Source organism: Salmo salar, chromosome ssa29 (genome assembly GCF_905237065.1).
Source record: "Salmo salar chromosome ssa29, Ssal_v3.1, whole genome shotgun sequence".
Taxonomy (NCBI): domain Eukaryota; kingdom Metazoa; phylum Chordata; class Actinopteri; order Salmoniformes; family Salmonidae; genus Salmo; species Salmo salar.
In genome coordinates this window covers 16,304,513-16,325,459 of record NC_059470.1, presented here as the reverse complement: position 1 = coordinate 16,325,459, position 20,947 = coordinate 16,304,513, and the positions used below count along the sequence as shown (strand labels likewise).

Genomic DNA, 20,947 nt, shown 5'->3' with positions numbered 1-20,947 from the left:
AACTTATGACACTAAAGAGGCCTTTCTACTGACTCTGAAAAACACCAAAAGAAAGATGCCCAGGGTCCCTGCTCATCTGCGTGAACATGCCTTAGGTATGCTGCAAGGAGGCATGAGGACTGCAGATGTGGCCAGGGCAATAAATTGCAATGTCCGTACTGTGAGACGCCTAAGACAGCACTACAGGGAGACAGGACGGACAGCTGATCATCATCGCAGTGGCAGACCACGTGTAACAACAGCTGCACAGGATAGGTACATCCAAACATCACACCTGCGGGACAGGTACAGGATGGAAACAACAACAACTGCCCGCGTAACACCAGGAACGCACAATCCCTCCATCAGTGCTCAGACTGTCCGCAATAGGCTGAGAGAGGCTGGACTCAGGGCTTGTAGGCCTGTTGTAAGGCAGGTCCTCACCAGACATCACTGGCAACAACGTCGCCTATGGTCACAAACCCACTGTCGCTGGACCAGACAGGACTGGCAAAAAGTGCTCTTCACTGACGAGTCATGGTTTTGTCTCACCAGGGGTGATGGTCGGATTCACGTTTATCGTCAAAGGAATGAGCGTTACACTGAGGCCTGTACTCTGGAGCGGGATCGATTTGGAGGTATAGGGTCCATCACGGTCTGGGGCGGTGTGTCACAGCATCATCGGACTGAGCTTGTTGTCATTGCAGGCAATCTCAACGCTGTGCGTTACAGGGAAGACATCCTCCTCCCTCATGTGATACCCTTCCTGTAGGCTCATCCTGACATGACCCTCCAGCATGACAATGCCACCAGCTATACTGCTTGTTCTGTGCGTGATTTCCAGCAAGACCGGTATGTCAGTGTTCTGCCATGGCCAGCAAAGAGCCCGGATCTCAATCCCATTGAGCATGTCTGGGGCCTGTTGGATCGGAGGGTGAGGGCTAGGGCCATTCCCCCCAGAAATGTCTGGGAACTTGCAGGTGCCTTGGTGGAAGAGTGGGGTAACATCTCACAGCAAGAACTGGCAAATCTGGTGCAGTCCACGAGGAGGAGATGCACTGCAGTACTTAATGCAGCTGGTGACCACAGCAGATCCTGACTGTTACTTTTGATTTTGACCCCCCCTCTGCCCCTTTGTTCAGGGACACATTATTCCATTTCTGTTGGTCACATGTCTGTGTAACCTGTTCAGTTTATGTCTCAGTTGTTGAATCTTGTTATGTTCATACAAATATTTACACATGCTAAGTTTGCTGAAAATAAACACAGTTGAAGTGAGAGGACGTTTCTTTTTTTGCTGAGTTAATATCATCTTGCACCCACTACACACCAGAGAGATAATTGAAAGTGGCATTAAATAAATGAGGTCATCAAATGAAAAGTGCTTTTGCTGTTGAGCATAAACATGGCTGCTTTGAAGAGTATTACTGTGGCGCTATTCTTAGAGCTGCTCGGTGTAGTCAATTAACATTTGCCTTTCTCCTTCACTGCTGTGAGGCACTACTATTTTCATCCTTCAGATTTTTTGGAAATGTGTTTAAATTCAGATACTACAGTTATGGGACGTGTCGGATTTGGAGACTTTGTCATTGTTTTCTAATACAAGTAAAAGTGAGTCAACCAACATTTTACCAAAACCACTGCTTGAAGTATGCAAATGTAAAGGCAGTGGACTGAGTTGAGATCAGCGGAAGTGTTCTTTTAAACATGAGTGAGACACGAATGTAGCTTACAATGGAATTTAAACACATCTGGCACTTCCAATATACCTGGCAAACGAGAAAACAATTAGAAAATAAACTCTTCCTCATCAACCTATTGCACTGGCATTTCATATCACAAAAATACATATAAAGTTACATCAATTACACTAGTCTACACTAGGAAAAACTTTTACAGGGCCCCAGACCAAGGAGGTCCACGACAAAGCTACAATACATAAATATGGATATATCTATAGATTAATTTTTTCTCTCAAACATACCTTGTTATAATATATGACTTTGGAAGAAAGAAAAATAGATTACCAATACATTCACAACAAACATTTCATCCGTTTAGGGAAAAGGAAAGGGATATTTGGGTGACACAAGTCTTATAGATCCTGACCGAGCCGCTCGATTTCCTCGATAAGAAAGTCGATGTCCTCAAAGGTGGCCGCGGGGTTGGAGATGACCATGCGGAAGAAGTTGACCTTGTCCCCCTGTGGTTGGTAGCTGACCATGGTTGTCCCATACTCCATCATCCTGGCCTTGATCACTGGAGCCACCTAGACAACAAGTCACAATTGTTGTGTTACAAAGAAAAAGTGTTAAGTGCTTTTCGACTATTACGAGGAAATACTATTGTAAAACAAGGTCACGTGTATTTATTTAAAAATGTTAAGCCCCTTTTTGTGAAGCCTGGATAAATTGACAATTTCCTTTGACAAACAAATGGACACAAATCAACGTTTTAATCCCTATAAAAAAGGAAACTTTCACTATTAAATGCCGTTCACTTTATCAAACCTCTGTGTTTTCACTGTGCGACACATCCCTGTAGTCAAGCTATAGTATCTACAGATGCACAAATTACATTCACTCGGTGGACAGGCCGAAAAGACAGCTACAGACAGCTGGGGTGACAAGTAAATCTAACACCAACAAGGTTCACAAGAGTTCAGCAGAAACTGTGATGTTGAGAGGCTATCTTGCAATAAAACTTGGTAAAAGTCATTTATTTGTTGTTCAGTCCAGTCCGTCTGGCTTTGTGGATTACATTCTCTGATGTGCAGAGGCAGATTCAATTACATGTTCTGGAGGAGATAGTGAGAGTGACACAGGCATAGCCGCAGAGTGCTGAGGGGGTGGGGGTGCTGAGGGTGCTACAGCACCTCCTGAAATATATATATATATATATATATATATATATATATATATATATACACAGTTGAAGTCGGAAGTTTACATATACCTTAGCCATAAACATTTAAACTCAGTTTTTCACATATCCTGACATTTAATCCTAGTACAGATTCCCTGTCTTAGGTCAGTTAGGATCACCACTTTATTTTAAGAATGTGAAATGTCAGAATAATAGTAGAGAGAATTATTTATTTCAGCTTTTATTTCTTTCATCACATTCCCAGTGGGTCAGAAGTTTACATACACGTAATTAGTATTTGGTAGCATTGCCTTTAAATTGTTTAACTTGGGTCAAACATTTCGGGTAGCCTTCCACAAGCTTCCCACAATAAGTTGGGTGAATTTTGGCCCATTCCTCCTGACAGAGCTGGTGTAACTGAGTCAGGTTTGTAGGCCTCCTTGCTTGCACACGCTTTTTCAGTTCTGCCCACAAATTCTCTACAGGATTGAGGTCAGAGCTTTGCAATGGCCACTCCAATACCTTGACTTTGTTGTCCTTAAGCCATTTTGCAACAACTTTGGAAGTATGCTTGAGGTCATTGTCCATTTGCTTGACCCATTTGCGACCAAGCTTTAACTTCCTGACTGACGTCTTGAGATGTTGTTTCAATATTTCCACATAATTTTCCTGCCTCATGATGTATTTTGTGAAGTGCACCAGTCCCTCCTGCAGCAAAGCACCCCCACAACATGATGCTGCCACCCCCATGCTTCACGGTTGGGATGGTGTTCTTCGGCTTGCAAGCCTCCCCCTTTTTCCTCCAAACATAATGATGGTCACTTCTGACGCACTGGAATTGTGATACAGTGAATTATAAGTGAAATAATCTGTCTGTAAACAATTGTTGGAAGAATTACTGGCCATAATGACCAAAAAGAGGGACGCTTGCAAGCTGAAGAACACCATCCTAACCGTGAAGCACGGGGATGGCAGCATCATTTTGTGGGGGTGCTTTGCTGCAGGAGGGACTGGTGCACTTCACAAAATAGATGGTATCATGAGGCAGGAAAATTATGTGGATATATTGAAGCAACAGCTCAAGACATCAGTCAGGAAGATAAACCTCTTATGGACAATATCCAATGGTAGCTCCTGGCGCGAAATACGAAAACCCTTAAAAATGCTATAATTTCAATTTCTCAAACATATGACTATTTTACACCATTTTAAAGACAAGACTCTCCTTTATCTAACCACATTGTCCGATTTCAAAAAGGCTTTACAGCGAAAGCAAAACATTAGATTATGTCAGGAGAGTACCCAGCCAGAAATAATCACACACCCATTTTTCAAGCTAGCATATACGTCACAAAAACCCAAACCACAGCTAAATGCAGCACTAACCTTTGATGATCTTCATCAGATGACACTCCTAGGACATTATGTTATACAATACATGCATGTTTTGTTCAATCAAGTTCATATTTATATCAAAAACCAGCTTTTTACATTAGCATGTTTTGTTCAGGACTAGCATACCCACCGAAAACTTCCAGTGAATTTACTAAATTACTCACGATAAACGTTGACAAAAAACACAATTATTTTAATAATTATAGATACAGAACTCCTTTATGCAATCGCGGTGTCCGATTTTAAAATAGCTTTTCGGTGAAAGCACATTTTGCAATATTCTGAGTAGATAGCCCGGCCATCACGGCTAGCTATTTTGACACCCACCAAGTTTGGCACTCACCAAACTCAGATTTACTATAAGAAAAATTGGATTACCTTTGCTGTTCTTCGTCAGAATGCACTCCCAGGACTTCTACTTCAAAAACAAATGTTGTTTTGGTTCGAAATAATCCATAGTTATATCCAAATAGCTCCGTTTTGTTCGTGCGTTCAAGTCACTATCCGAAGGGTGACGCGCCGGCGCGTTTCGTGACAAAAAAAAATCTAAATATTCCATTACCGTACTTCGAAGCATGTCAAACGCTGTTTAAAATCAATTTTTATGCGATTTTTCTCATAAAATAGCGATAATATTCCAACCGGGCGACGACGTATTCATTCAAAGAGAGAAAGAAAAAAATGGAGTCGTCTCGTGCACGAGCGCTCCAGTGTCATTGTCCTCAGAAGGACCACTCTCCAAAACCCCTGCTGTTTTTCGCCCAGAGACTGCAGAGCTATCATTCCACGTTCTGGCGCCTTCGTAGAGCCAATGAAAGCCTTAGAAAATGTCACGTTACAGCACAGAGGCTGTATTTTTGATAGAGAGGCTATAGAAGGACAAGAAATGGTCAGACAGGGCACTTCCCGTATAGAATCTTCTCAGGTTTTGGCCTGCCATATGAGTTATGTTATACTCACAGACACCATTCAAACAGTTTTACAAACTAAACTTTAGAGTGTTTTCCATCCAAATCTACTAATTATATGCATATTCTAGTTACTGGGCAGGAGTAGTAACCAGATTAAATCGAGTACGTTTTTTATCCGGCCGTGAAAATACTGCCCCCTATCCCAAACAGGTTAAAGCTTGGTCGCAAATGGGTCTTCCAAATGGACAATGACCTCAAGCATACTTCCAAAAGTTGTGGCAAAATGGCTTAAGGACAACAAAGTCAAGGTATTGGAGTGGCCCTCACAAAGCCCTGACCTCAATCCTGTAGAAAATTTGCGGGCAGAACTGAAAAAGCATGTGCGAGCAAGGAGGCCTACAAACCTGACTCAGTTACACCAGCTCTGTCAGGAGGAATGGGCCAAAATTCACCCAACTTATTGTGGGAAGCTTGTGGAAGGCGACCCGAAATGTTTGACCCAAGTTAAACAATTTAAAGGCAATGCTACCGAATACTAATTGAGTATATGTTAACTTCTGACCCACTGGGAATGTGATGAAAGAAATAAAAGCTGAAATAAATAATTCTCTCGACTATTATTCTGACATTTCACATTCTTAAAATAAAGTGGTGATCCTAACTGACCTAAGACAGGGAATTTGTACTAGGATTAAATTGTGAAAAAACTGTGAAAAATTGTGAAAAACTGAGTTTAAATGTATTTGGCTGAGGTGTATGTAAACTTCCGACTTCAACTAGATATTACTGCATTGTCGGAACTAGAAGCACAAGCATTTCGCTACACTCGCATTAACATCTGCTAACCATGTGTTTGCGACCAATAAAATTTGATTTGATTTGAATTTTTGGGGGGTCTGTAAGAGAACTAACACGTTTAAATTGTTTTGTGTAATACCCCTTTAATTGCGCATCTGGCCCTTTAATTGTGCATCTATTGTGTCATTCGCGAACGACCCATCACTACTGGCTACACAGTAATAGAAAAACGCCTGCAACACACAGACAGAAAGGGGACATTTTGCTGGAATTTAATTGGCAGATATTGTGTAAGGTTTGGCTTTCTAAGCCAATAGTGGCTAACCACTATGTCATATAATGTCAATGTTGCGTTGGTTAGATAGTAGCTGGGAGCTTGCGGTGTCTGATAATTGTGAAATTTGTTTATGACAGTTTGCGGTAGACCACGTAAAAATTACATGTACTTTCAGAATTGTTTGGTGAGCTACTCACAGGTGGTCTGCGAGCTACTGGTAGCTCACAATCAACCTGTTGGAGACCCCTGGTTTAGTCCATAATGTTGCTTGATCAGTGGTTAGGTTATTAGCTGGTCAAAATTAGGCTACTTGAAAAGTGGTATATAACCGTGTGTTAGTGCGGGTATTCATTGAATGTATGTAAATCATGAAGCTCATCTGCATTTCCTGCAGCGCAGGAAAATTCTCAGCGACAAAAGGGTGATCACATTAAGATCCTACACCTGTAGGTGTCATATGGAGAAGAGGCATTCTATCCACGCACGGATTTTCAGCATTAATACAAAATATGGGGGAGAAGTGCTCAAGAGAAATACATAGGATAAAAAGCTATTTTACGTGGGTGTACAGTATTTTTGTAATTCACATTTGTCTTAAAGGGGCAAGGAGGTACTACCAAGAGGTAATGCTAGGTGACAGTTTGTGAAGCTCAACTTTTCAGCGTAGAGCTTTACAGATAGCAGAGCTTAACAGATTCAAATCACCTGCAGGTCCACAGTAATCTTCTATAGACTTAGAATATATCTGGGGTATTAAGTTACAGAAGGCCAACGGAACTTTGGAAACTTCTGCAAGTTTAGGCTTAATAAGGAAAATGGATATTGTCTTAAAAGGGAACATCCACTAAAAAAACGATCTTTTGGTATTTGTTTCATTAGTGCACTGTTGATACGGTCCCAAATGTTTTTGCATGACAGCAGTCGAGTTTTCACCAGCCACTTCATCATGATAATGCAAAATGCTAGTTAGCTTTTAATGTTTGATCGCTTAATTTGCTTCGAGTCTATATTTTGAATCAGTAGGTCATGTTTTGATGTATTGTGGTCATTGTTTCTCCTTACTGATGTATTGATGCTGTTTTTTGTTTTTGCTTTCTACCTTATGCGCATTGAGCATGGGAAATGCGCTCTACAAATGTATTATTATTATTATTATTATTATTATTACTACAGTCATTTCACACATCTGTTGCAGGTGTCCTGTTGTAATTGGCAACCCTGCAAATAACAATAAATAATCAACTCTGAATTGTGCCTCACTTGAATCAGTCCTTTGGCAAAGGATTTTGTGTCCAATTGTTTCAAAGCGCTGTTGAAAACACTGGTGGTTGAAAAAAAGCTAGTCCAAATGGATTCAGAATATCATGTCTTCCAGCACAGTCCCTAATTGTGCTAAATGGTCATCATTATGACAATCACCACTGTCTGCAGAAAACGCAGAATATCAGTCCTGCTAAACATCTATACCCTTAGCAGATGGGGCATGTCAACACTGTTTTAATAAGGATGTTATCATGCATGTGTGTATGAGACAATGGCATAGATTCAATCAGATCAAGCGTTAACCGGCGATAACAGACACCCCACAGCGCATGTTTCGGCAGTGTCAGAGGTGGAACTGCGTTGGAGCCTTCAAACCAGTGAGCAGCTGCTCTTGGGATCATTGTCACGAAGCCACACCCGTCTCACTTTAGAAGTTCAGAGCGAGAAAGTGAAGGCTATATAAAAATAAATCTGCGAAAATTTTAAAATCATTAAATAAAAGAATGAGAATTTCGATCAGCCTAATCGAGGTGTAGATTACATCGCACATTCCAGTGTTCGAATTTGTAAACAAGGCTGCATGGGATTTCTGTTAATGTGACTCCCTGCAGCCAATGGCAATGTCCACTTTAGGTATAATGCCGGGAGCCACGTGGATTTGACAGCTCTAACTCAGTCCCACCTCTGACACCACCAAAACAACTGCTATGCGGATGTCGGCTAAAGTATATCAGATTTAATAGAGCCCCATGTGTGTTAGAGAGAGAGGTCTCTTTTTATGGCTGGCACGCACATCATCTGTTCATCCTAATTGCAGATTAGAGGACCCCTGCTGCTGAGTGGCTGCCACAGTAACAACCCACGGCCAATGATTGAACCCATGAACAGTAGCCCCCCCACCCCATTCACTCCCTCCCTCCTCCTCACACAGTCCACGGAAACATGCCTGTCGTTTTTAGATTCTCTCATTCGAATTGTGCTATCGTGGTTGAGCAAATGAACTCTATTGACATGCTTAATGACTTCCCAAACGCCTTCCATTTTCAGGCAGAGGGGCTTCTCTACAAATTACATCAGAGGACTGCCATTTTGTTTCGGGTGAAGGAGACATGATGTGGACAAACTGAGTGCAGTGAGACGGAGGTGTCTGAGGCTCAGGCAATACGGACCGGACCAGTCCTTTATGTCTTACGGCTCACCTTGTGCAGGCGCTTCTTTTTCTCCTCTTTGTCCTCCAGGTACCGCATGCCAGGAGGGAGGTACCAGAAACACACGTTGGTGTGCTGAGGCTGGGACAATGCAAAATGGGAAGACGAAATGATTCATCAGTCAATTATTAGGCTTTACACATGGAAGCGCACGCACGCGCACGCAGGTGCACGCGTCAAATTGAGGAGCTGGAAAGACGGGCGAAAAAAAAATCCATTAGAGAAACCATGGAATATTGGAATCCACTCAGGTTGTACAAAATAGAAAGCTCTCAAAGCAATCATGGCTGTCAGTTTATCAAGCCAGCGCTGTGTATACTGAGCAATTCACACCCTGACAAAAGAACTCTGCTGTGAGTTCTGCTGTGTCGGGTGGTGCTGTCGGTGGCAGTGGTCTGAATAGTAAGCAGGTAGAGTGGCTCTCGTTCATAGACCCTCTGGCTATGTCTGACTGTCTCACATGTCTATCTCCTAGTACCAGATGTGATGGGAGAAAAAAAACCTGCCTGCTCACTGGTGAAAAGCATTCATTACCAATGGTTGACTGACCATGCATACCAGACTCCTTTATTTAGCGGGAGTGTTGAGTCCCGACTGCACTGATGTGGTGCTATGGTTTTCTGGGCCACCAAGCCAAGTTAACACCTGGACCAATGCCCAGGGGATTTGGACTATTCCTGCCTGTCATTCTATTGTGTTATAGTTGTCTTTTATATGGCTGTAATTATAAGCTAAATAAAAGTCTTTTAAATGCCAGGGTGTCCATAATCTACCGCAGGGGGTATTCATCTCTTACCCTACGAGGTCCGGAGCCTGCTGGTTTTCTGTTCTACCTGATAATTCATTGCAACCAGTCCCAGGTCTAAATCCGTCCGTCATTAGAGGGGAACAATGAAAAAACACACACGGTGGAAATGGCTTCGAGGTTGAGTTTTGAGGGCTCTGTGGCATGGATCAGCCCTGCTCTATAGTATAAAATACATTCCAATTAGATTTTAGCCGTTCACAACATCATCACATAAATGTATAGTGTTTTTTGTTGTTGTGTGTGTTATCATTCATGTCGTTCAGTGTCTAACCATACAAAACATTTAATATGAACATACCTTTCCATTGAAGACCATCTCATATCCTTCCCTGTCCTTGATCTTGTTGTACAGGTACTCCGAAAGCTCCAGACACTTGTCAATCTGAGCCTCGAACCCGATGGTGCCCTATCGGTGAAGAGGAAAATGCTGTCAACAACACGGTAAAGGTAACAACAAAGGTGAAAAAAAGAGAGCTTATTTTAAAATCATACTAACGATAGCTCATCTTTTTAAGTCCCAACAACTGACAACGTGAACACAAATGCTGTTTTCCTGCGGTGATTGACATTTTCCAAGAACGTTTCATAAATGTCTTGACCAAATTAGAGAAGACACTTGGTACACTAAAACCCACAGTCCAAATGCAACACGAGCAAAAACGACTCCCTCCACACGTCCCTGCCTTTTCAATGCAGGTTGATGTCAGTTCCCATTGTAGCACTGTGATAAGCAATTACCCCACTAGTCCTCAGCTGTCAAGCTGCAGGGGTCAGACTAACTACTTGCAGACCAGGACAGGCTTTACATCCCAGCCACATGGTCAGAGGGAATCTATTTGTCTGGGATGTCCAGCATCACAAAGCTCACTATATTATACTTAACAGGACCATTTGTTGACTGAAGAAACAGAAGGCTACTGAAGGTTTTGAATTCATACTGCACACAATGTAGCCAAACAGATGTCAACAATGCAATCAGAAAAGCAATACACTGTATATTGTACTAGGCTGTAAAAGGCTTATGGAATATCCATTTTGAAATATACATGAGATAATCCCTGGCAAAGAGAACTATAATATATATATTTTTTAAATACCAAAAATATCAACATAAATGTTATCTAAAACAATCTGTTTTACAATGAATCAAGGCATGATGAAAATCTCTAGAGGGGGATCTTTTATTGAACTAAATGATCGAAAGAGAACTACATTTGCAAACAGTACTCTACCAACCTTCGCTCTCCACATGAGCCAGAGCTTGAAGATGTCCACATGACGTCCACACTGCAAGGCCTTGTCCCCAGTGTCGTAGGACAGGTCGTAGTGCTTATCCTGCTGGAACAGGTAGCAGGCGTGCATCTGGTTGCAGTTTTGCATCAGCCCCTGGAGAAGAGAAAAGATTCACTTAAGCAATAAGGCCTGAGGGGGTTTGTGGTATATGGCCAATATAACACGGCTAACGGCTGTTCTGAGTGCCTGGACACAGCCCTTAGCCGTGGTATATTGGCCATATATAACAAACCCCCGAGGTGCCTTATTGCTATTTTAACCGGTTACCAACGTAATTAGTAGTACAAATAAATGTTTTGTCATACCCATAGTATACGGTCTGATATACCACGGTATTCAGCCAATCAGCATTCAGTGCTTGACCCACACAGTTTATAATTACGATTATACAACAGTGACAATAGCTAGTTAATACATATCCAGTAATCTCATTCGCTACAAGGTCATTTAGGATGGATGTGTAACTTAGCAATGACCTTAGTCATGTAGGATCATACAGTAGGCCTCTTATACTGAAATGTAACGAAAGAAACATTGTGATGAATATATATGTAATGGGGATATCTCCCCTTTGACCCTGTACCTCCTCCCGGACCAGCAGGGCTGAGCACTGCAGTGGGACTGCCATCATCTTGTGAGGGTTCCATGTCACTGAATTGGCCCTGTGAATTGAAACGACAATGGGTACTTTTTCCGAATATTGATTTAAAAGATGAAAATTCATCATTTTAGTGCATTTCAGTACGGACCTCTCAACTCCATCGAGCTTCCACTTGTGCATCCTGGACATGATGAGACTGCCTCCCCACGCACCCTGAGTAGAGAGAGAGAGAGATGGTGAGATGACCAAACTACAGAACACTTTGGAGCGTGAGACTGAGTCTCAACATGAAGAGCCCCATTACATTACAAGAGCCATATGTAATAACATACAGTTCATATTCACGGAGTGAGTCCGCTGACAGTTTCCTGCAAATACTGACGACTCGTCTCTACTTCATATTTTGTGGAAAGGGAGCTCCTAAACCTCACCCTCACAGTTCTACTTTTCGAAAACACAAGAATTCAACGTAAAAAGGCCCTAAACAAATCTAGCATGTCTGCAGTTTGACACTGATGGATCTCCTTTCTTGGTCTTAATAGAGGTGTCTCTATGTCATGCCTCAATCACCTCCATTACACAGAGTCCTTCGGTGAGAGAGGCCATGATGGGGAAGTCAGGGGAAAGGATGATTTACAGCCCCCGCTCCAGTTTCCTTAATCTCCAGTGTTACAGAGGAAACTGGCTGAGTTGCTGTCTCCTATCTAGGTCAGCTGAAAGCAGCCGAGGGGACTCAGATATATTACATGAATCAAACTCTGACTGGTGAGCTCTGTATGCCCCTGTCCCTGCAACACCCAAAGCTAAATGCTATGGACTTACCATCTGATGAGGTAACAACAAAGGTATTCACCTAAAGTAACTTGAGTGTGTAATAGCCGCTTGTATAGTGTAACTTAAGGTAATATCCTGTAATTTGCCACCATAACAGGAGTCTTGCTCTGTATACCAGTTGGCACGATTCTTATCAGTCAGCTGTACAAAATCTGTGCAAAATCAGCATGTAATAAAGTACACGTGTTTGTACTTACATCCACGTGAAACCAGACTTGGTACTTCTTACAGATATCTGAGATGGCAATGAGGGGGTCAAAGGCTCCGTAGACTGTGGTGCCAGCCGTCGCACTCACAAAGAATGGCACAAATCCCTAAACATACAACATGAAAAGAAATCATTCTTGTCACGTACCAACATTATAAATATTTCCCATTATACACATGGCATCACCGGTGATATATTTTAGATAATAGCACAACACATTCCTGATCATCATTTTGGTAAATGTCCATATGGTTTCACAATATGAAGAAGAAAAAAAACGACTTAATAGCCATTGCTCTTTAACAGGGATATGGATGGATGTGTCATGTGTGTATGAAAATACCTTCTGCTTGGCTTCCAGTATTTTCCTTTCAAGGTCAGCTGGTATCATTTTACCACTGTGAAGAAGAAAAAACAGGATTTCATTGCTTGAATGCTTTTGCCATTAAATGACATGTTCTGTTTTATTCCGCACCTGAGGCCGACTGTATAGTTAAAACACTACAGTACCTCTCATCAGCTTTGATACAGATGACACTCTCTGTACCAATGCCAAGGGCTGCTGCTCCTTTCTTGATTGAGAAGTGACTCTAAAAGACACAGAAGTAGAGAAATCCCTCGCACAAGCTCTTCCCTTAACCTGATTACATTTCCTGTTTGATGTATTTCATTGAATGCTGCTGTAAAGGGAATTCCAGACCAAGGAAAGAATAAAAAGAGATGAGCTGTAGTAACTTTGGAATGTTGCTGTCCAAGGCCACGCAAAGGCTTTTGGGAGTGTTCTATTTCAGCTGTTGTTTGCCAAATTGTTTAAATGTCCTGGGCCACTGCAGGGGAGAGGAGATAACAGCAAGTGTCCTTGTGTGCTGTACTGTCATGCAGAATGTCAGCAAATCAGCCTCACATTAGCTATGGCTGCATGTGAAGGTGACACAGACATTTCCCACCTAAAAACCTATCGGGTGCCACTGGCTGAGATGTCAGTCCCTTTTTCTACAACATAAATACATCAGTGATGAAAACTGTGACCTGGCTTTATATGGAACAGCTGGCCCAGCAGTATGCCGAAGGGATTTCATTGGGATTCTGACGCCCACTTTGCCAAACATTACCCTCTTTAAGTAGTGAACGCTGGATCCTTGTAATTTGACGTAATCTAAGAACAAAGCATACAAATTATACTCCCTCACCAAAACATTGGGATAAAGCAACTATGAAGCACAATAAATAAACACAAAAAAGGAAAGTCAAAGCAAGAAGTGTATAAAACGACAAATGAATGAATTAACAAATTAAATAAAGTGAAAATTAAAGATAGTAGGGGCCTACATGCTCGGATGTGAAGGCTGCCAGTCTGGGGACTGATGACATTCCTTTCTCCTTCACTTCAGGAAACATCTTGAAGCGAGCCAGCAGCATGGCATACATATTGGAAATGGCACCACCTAGGGGAGAGAGGCGACGCACACCGCTCAATCACGTGTGTAAGCACCAGCAGCTCCCCAATCACTTGTGTTGTGTAAGGATCATTTGGTACAGCCATCAGATGTCAAAACTCACATGAAGATAATGCTTTGGCTATTCAGTAACACAGGGCTAAAAGTAAATTCAATGGTTATGCATTGGTAACATACATGTCTCAGGAGAATCTGTCTTAAATGTTTTGAGGAAATAATCAAAAATACAATGTTTCAATGATGATAGCATATATTTACATGTCCATGTAATTGTGAAAAAGCAGCAGTTTGCCTCTGTTGTTATAACCTCCTATGTTTTTCGTTTTGTTTTTGTTATATGTCAACCAAGAGTCCAGAGGAGAAATGAAAGCAACCGAAATGTTGTAAGGGAGGAAGTGGTTTTATGCTAACTGACTGTGGAAAGTGTTCCATTTTTGTCATCAAAATGCAAATTTACACATCGCTGGAGATGGGCCAACCAATTTTCTGTGAATCTGATGGGGGGGTTATAATTGGCGTCACCTACGCACCGGGAGAGAAGATTCCATCCCCTCGACCACCCTCCCAGCCAATGATCTCCCTCATTTTCTTCAAAGTGACGTATTCCAGCAGCACGAACACTGGAGCAACCTCATAGGTGAACCTGGATTGCACAAGCGAGAGAGATCACATGACTGAGTTGCACAAAATATGGATCCAGACCCCCCCCACAAAAAAAATGTAATAGTTAAATGTAACGACAGACAAATGATTTAGCATCTGTCTTTTCTCCCCTCTGGAGTTCTATGGTTTCACAACCGATTTGGCTTGAGAAACAGTTTATCATGGGCTCAGGTTTAGCATGAGGGATGGGGTTATATAGCTCATAGAAGCTGACAACGTATTTCAAAGTCAAGACAGACAAAGCAAAACATTGGGTTTATTGAAATGCACATAGCAGTAGATGTCAATGTAGAACATTCTTTATTTGATTGTTAATTAACTTGCAATTCAACCACAAACACAGTGGAATTTATAAAGGTCATTGCAGGTTATGTAGGTTAAATGCAATACTCTATCTTTTTTTTCTTCTCTACATTACAAAACAGTTCAACATTCTCTGCATCATACAAACGGCTTGCTACACTGCAGCATGTTTGACTCCAAATTGACTACAAATGTATTAATTTTGGGGATTCAGTGCATTTAATTGTGCCAGCAGAACCCTTATTTCACTGAGCCGTGACTCTCAGTAAATATCATCCCCCACTCAGCCAGAAATTAACTTCCGATTAGCCTGAATCAAGCCAAAATGCTAATTTTCTCCGTTTGAATTGCCATGGGGATAGCGAAGGAGGGAAGGCGGTAAGGGGTGGGGTTAAATGAATACGGAATTGAATTCTGTACTGCCTTTCCTTTCAACCTTTCACATGCTCTCTTTGAGTGAGACCCCACTATCAGTGTGAGAAGACACAGCAGAGAATGCCTATGGATGGACCGGAAATGGAAATGATTGTTATTACGTTTTATCATTTGAATCATGATGAGGCTAGTCATACTCACATGTTGGTGTTTGCGGTGGACGTTAACCAATCAGCTGCAAGACCAACCATATCTAATCCTGTAGAGAGCTGATTGAAGTATCTGGGGTGGGCTAGAAGCAGAGGAAATTGTGTGAGATGGCAGAATTTGTTGTGGTCTTTTTTGGAAATGTCGGGCATGTTTTCCTGTATTTCTGTTTTCCATACTATGCTTTTTTATGTGATTCTGGTGCCTATGCCACTTGGCACAGCTTGGCATGTAAGGCTGTATGTAGCTCCTTCATAGTTTAATTCAGTTGTGCTGTGCTCTTGGAGTGACAACTATTATGCTTGTATGGTCATGCTAGAAGATTTTAAAGAGAAGGTGATGTCAAAACGTTTCAATATTTGTTAGTCATTTTACCAGCCCTGGGGGTATTCGTTTTAGTTTTTAAATTGAACATGGTGAGGATAATAGCATAGCATATATGGACCATGTTAGTGATTTTAGCATTGATACTGTCAAATTCGTTTGGAAATTGTATTTTGGGGAAGGACATCATGTCATTTCCATTTTGCTCCATATATTATGCCTTTCTTCATCCCGAATAGTGCGGCACGGGGGGGGAAATGACCTAGCACATTTAACAGATTATGATCTCAAAAACATTAGATTTCCACCATCTATACACACCATCTACAGTCATTTGCTAAATAAAAACATGTAACGAAAACACACATGTAGGTCTGTTTTCTTGGATATGCCAGTGGATAGGCCTGGTTTATATTTTAATCTCAATCTATTAATATATATTTTTTAAAGAATCTGCTGCTGTCCTTTAATTTTCGTCTGGGTAGCCCTAGGCCTAATGTGCGAACAGGAACAACTCTTCAGAAGAAAACATTTAGCAATTCATTTGGTGTATATTGACCCAAAAGGAATTTACAAAAAACATATAGCTAGCTATTGGCTGAGTAAAACAGCAGGCGGACAGACAATATTGATTTTGAATTGTCCATTTCCTCTCATAAAAAAAGCTGCGAAATTAACATTTTGTTGCAAAAAAATATATTTCTTATAATACCTGTTTTGATAGCGTATTTCAGAGTTGCACGACAGCTTATCAAAATATCATCCAGTGTTTCTGGCTCATCCTGCAGTTCCCAGTTGTTTCTCTGAAGCAATTCATTGGGATAGTGGAAATCAATGACTTTCGTTTCTCTATCAAATGACTCCGTGATATATGCCAGCAAAATATCCACAACTTCTTGGAGAAAAGTCATTGTCTTCATGTCGCCATCCAACGCGGGTAGTAGATCTGTGAATCAATGTAAAAATGCAGGCAATTTGAATTTTAACTCTAAAGTGTCATTTTAACCTTGAAAATGAAGGACAGACAGGCCTAGATTTAAGTAAGGAGAAAATGTGTAGAAACTGTAGACCTATTAGGAAATAATAGGCTACACATTTACACCAGATACATAAGGCCATCGACTATTTTATTATTTGTTTCGAAGTGATAATGACTAACCTAAATTAATTATATGTAAATAAGAAAATATAACACATTTTCCGTTCAAAATAACAGGTCTATACGTCAGTATGCCTACGTGGGTTTTAAAATAGGCTTCTTGTTGAATTTGTTGAAGGTTACTCTGCTTTTCATATGAATGATGCATCATTCGGGTAGGCCACTCATATCACGATTTCGTATGTGAAAAATGCATCAATATAGGCCTATCATGTTTATAGGCCTACCTGTTGAATATAGATCTGAGAAACCGACAGTCGCCTCAGTCGCCTTTAGACAATTGCACGGTTTGTTGCATCCGCAGGTCCCAACCGTTGTCTCATCCAGTTTGGTGGATGTCGGCTCGGATGTTTTCTCGCCCTCTCCAGCAACACTGAGCAGAGCTTTAAATGTTTGTTTCAGTTCATTAAAAAAATCAGAAAAAGAGTAAACAATTCAATGCACGATAAGCAGTGAATATGTTGCGACAATGTTATATTGCTTCATATAGGCTATGCTAATGTGAAAATTATAGCTGTTTTTTCTTTTCCAGAACCAACCTACCACACAGTTTCGATCCAATGCCTCCAGGTAGTTTTTGGGCCGCCGCCTGGCACCATGCCCTGGCTGGAGAGAGCAAGTCAAAGACTGATGAATAATGGGCTATTTTCAGGCTCTGTGTAACTTACAAATATTCAGAAAAAAACGTGCTGAAACAAGGTGAAAACAACCTCACATGAACATAATACGCTGTATTGGGCTACCAAATTCACAATGACAGGGCTACTAGCAATTTATATAATCAACATTTTTTTTTAAGTCGTCTTAACCTTGACTAAGCCCATTTTGTCTAGGGGCTATATGCATGACATCAAAACAATATGTGACGTCGTCTACCGGTCATTGTTAAGCCACATTTATCCTGGTAGTCTGAATACATTGTTTATGCGAGTTATGGGGTTGCAAGCATTAAACGTTGTTTTATCCAACCAAATAGGTTATTTCATTTTCCCTTTAGGGGCTCAAGCCGATAATACTCACGCGTAGTGGGGCTTTGGTTGCTGGTATTATCACCAGCATTCTCTGGCGCGCCAAGACCCCAAAATCCGTGTGATGCCATTGCAAACAGTCGCCAGCAGTTAAGAGCTATATGAAAGACAGGGACAAATAGCGCCCATTCAACCGGGGGGAAAATGTGCCGAAGGGAAACGGGAGCTGTTCAGCGACGTGGTGCTGAAGCTGTCTGTCGACTCTTTTCCAGCTGCACAAAATCAAACTGTGCATTCAACAGAGACACAAACGAAACTGCAAAAGTGCTCAAAACGTAGCGCTCTCTTCACGGAGACTCTTCTCTGTACGCAGGCGACCACAGGTATACAGATGGAATGCCAGGCATTGTCTTCTCAGAGAATTCGGTAACAGTTACCCAGAGCCCCTCGCGAATCAGTGTAAAGCGCAACCTCTCACCACTGGGTAAAATAGGCAAGGCAATGTAGTATGGCAGAGTGTAAGAGTATGAATATATCCGTATTGTAAAAAAAGGCGATAAAAAGGCGATTTCACTAAGGCCACTTTCAGGAATAAGCACTACTATGCAGAGTATAATCCAGCGGTGAAAAGTAGAGCGCAGGGTTTGCTGTATTAATGTTGTAAGCAACTTAATAAAACAAACGTGTCCCACCGTAGTGCTAACCTTTCAAGTCACTAAATAAATTCCAATGTGATTCAGTTCCTGACGAACTGGGTTGCGTCATGAGTCGTGACCACACATCTTTGTCCCCCTCCTGCTGCGTGCGTGGAACTCAACACCAGAAACAGTCTCATTTAAACTGTTTTACTCCAGCTTGGCTGTCCTGATAATTCATTGATCCAAAACTTTTTTATGCCTTGTCGCATCCTATCATTGCCCCCCTCCGGTCAAGGAAACGTAACGCGGTGTGGAGTGGGAACGCGTGGGTCACTCTCGCTCCGCTAGAGTTCAAACCGAGTGCTCCATGGAGAGTGGCGTTCAAATCCGCGGTCCATTTATTGTGCCTGGCTCTCCGTCGGTCATGGCTAGAAGGGCTCCAGCTTTTGTCAAATGAATGTCAAATATTGGAATTGTTTTGAATTTTAGCTAACCCTAACCCTTTTCCTAAACTTAACCTAATTCCCCTAACCTGCTACGTTAATTCTGCTGCATAAATTCTCCTAACTTGCTATGAAAAGTCAAATCTGACGTTTTAACTTGACAAAAGATGTAGCCCTTCAAGCCATGGCTGTCAGTGCTGTCCAAGAGCCATGCATCCAGATCCCAGATGGCTATATCGGTCTGCTAATACAGGACTAGTAAAGCCCCAGTGCACTACTTTTGTAATAAAAGAAATAATAACAATAATAATATATATATATTTTTTGGTCTAAATATGTTTTTGTAATTCTGATTTTTCAGCATCCCTACTTCCTGCGCTATGCACAGGCCTACAAATAGAAGAAACATAGCAATGAGGTCATCTGGGGAAATAGGGATGTGTTTTGTTTTGGGGCAGACTACATTCTGTTGGATGCTATCATCAATCAGTTGTGCTGCTAGTGTGACCACTGAGAACACATCACAAGTGAATGAGTAACAAACACTGTGGGCTTTTCTGCTTTAAATGTCACGCTTAAAGGTTACGGACTCACTCATCAACAAAAATGCTGAGTCAACGTTAGGGAAATACATAGGAAAGAGGAATAACACTGTAGCTCCGTGGTTTGCAGTTACGTAAGCGGTAATATATTTGGATCATTTATTAAACAGCGTTCAAATTATTCCCACATTATTCAACGTGAGCATGGGAAGTAGAGTGTGTAAAGTCAAAACAATTCACAGTGAATGTAGGCATACCTGAACACAACAGTAATGTTGAAAGCCATTCTCAATCTAAATTAAGCAATATATCTACACTGTTAAAATTAAGTGCTTCGTAACACCAAAACGAGTGGCAACTGAGCTGCCACCAACAGGAAGGAGGTAAAACTTTAAAGTTTCTGGAGTTTTGAAACACATCATCCTGAGAAGTTTTGAAGCAATACATGGTGTCAGTGGCGACCCCATTCAGGACAGGTGGGGCAGAGTTTTGAGTCACACCTGTTTAGCATTTTTATTTTTTTGCCTGTTTTGCATGTTATTTTGGCATTAATACGCATAACATATCATTTTCCAAACAATGTAAAAAAAAGAACAATAATTGAATTAATAAAGCCGCATACAAACATGGTCTCTTTTTTTGTTTTCTTGAGTAAGGCAACTCCAAAATGCAGGTGTTTCAGCCTAGCTCAGTGCTTTCTGTGGTGGTGGGGCAGCCAGCGGAACATACAGAACATAGGGGTTGGTAATAGTCTCTAGTTGCACCATGATTAGTTCAGTGTTCTGTCACTCATGGGGACACTACGTCTCTGCAAAATCTACAGGGAGAGCTAGAAAGTTCAAGCCCCGTAGGTGCTGCCATAGATTTACAGTAGAAGTACCCATCCAAGAAGGCTCAAGGTCATTGGCCACAGATAAAATTACATCGGTTCACGTTATATGTACCGAAGCTTTGATTGGACTGATCATGTCAACATCATACTTTCAAAATCTTAGCTAGCCAGCTAGACAAGCAGTCATCATCATGAATCAAGTCGACAATCTACTGGCAAATCCTTTTCAGTCCTTGTCATATGACGAGAAATTATAGATAAAACATATCGTGCTCATCGGCCATTGGACATAAACAATACACAACAAGTTGGAAATCGCTAATTCAACAATGAATGGCTTGGAAGGAATCAGTGGCTAACTGCAAGCATTGCAAAGCAATCACTAGCCTGCTATTCGGTGGAGACGGTGTGTAGTCCAAGTCTGGGTTTAAGGGTCTCTTTTCCAAACTTAAAAGGATAAACATTCACATGTAACATCATGGGCCAGAAAAGGTTGAATACATTGGCCATGCTGTCAATGCAGCATGACTTCTGCCGCGTTCAAAACAAACTCTGAACTGGGAAATCTGAGATTTCAGTGAGTTCAAGACATCTGG

General features: G+C 41.5%; 1 protein-coding gene across 1 annotated transcript; it reads right to left on the bottom strand.

The window, feature by feature from the left end:
• Nucleotides 1-1,078: 1,078 nt before the first annotated feature.
• On the bottom strand, nucleotides 1,079-18,964 carry gad2 (glutamate decarboxylase 2). Its single transcript, XM_014181019.2, has 16 exons — nucleotides 17,949-18,964; nucleotides 17,472-17,534; nucleotides 17,156-17,311; nucleotides 16,482-16,715; nucleotides 15,440-15,530; nucleotides 14,428-14,540; nucleotides 13,770-13,885; nucleotides 12,951-13,030; nucleotides 12,784-12,838; nucleotides 12,430-12,546; nucleotides 11,547-11,611; nucleotides 11,381-11,459; nucleotides 10,741-10,890; nucleotides 9,803-9,910; nucleotides 8,688-8,777; nucleotides 1,079-2,248 (listed from the first exon to the last, which is right to left on the bottom strand). Exons 1-16 carry the CDS (start codon nucleotides 18,025-18,027, stop codon nucleotides 2,075-2,077), a joined length of 1,770 nt encoding a protein of 589 aa, XP_014036494.1. The 5' UTR covers nucleotides 18,028-18,964; the 3' UTR covers nucleotides 1,079-2,074.
• Nucleotides 18,965-20,947: the final 1,983 nt, after the last annotated feature.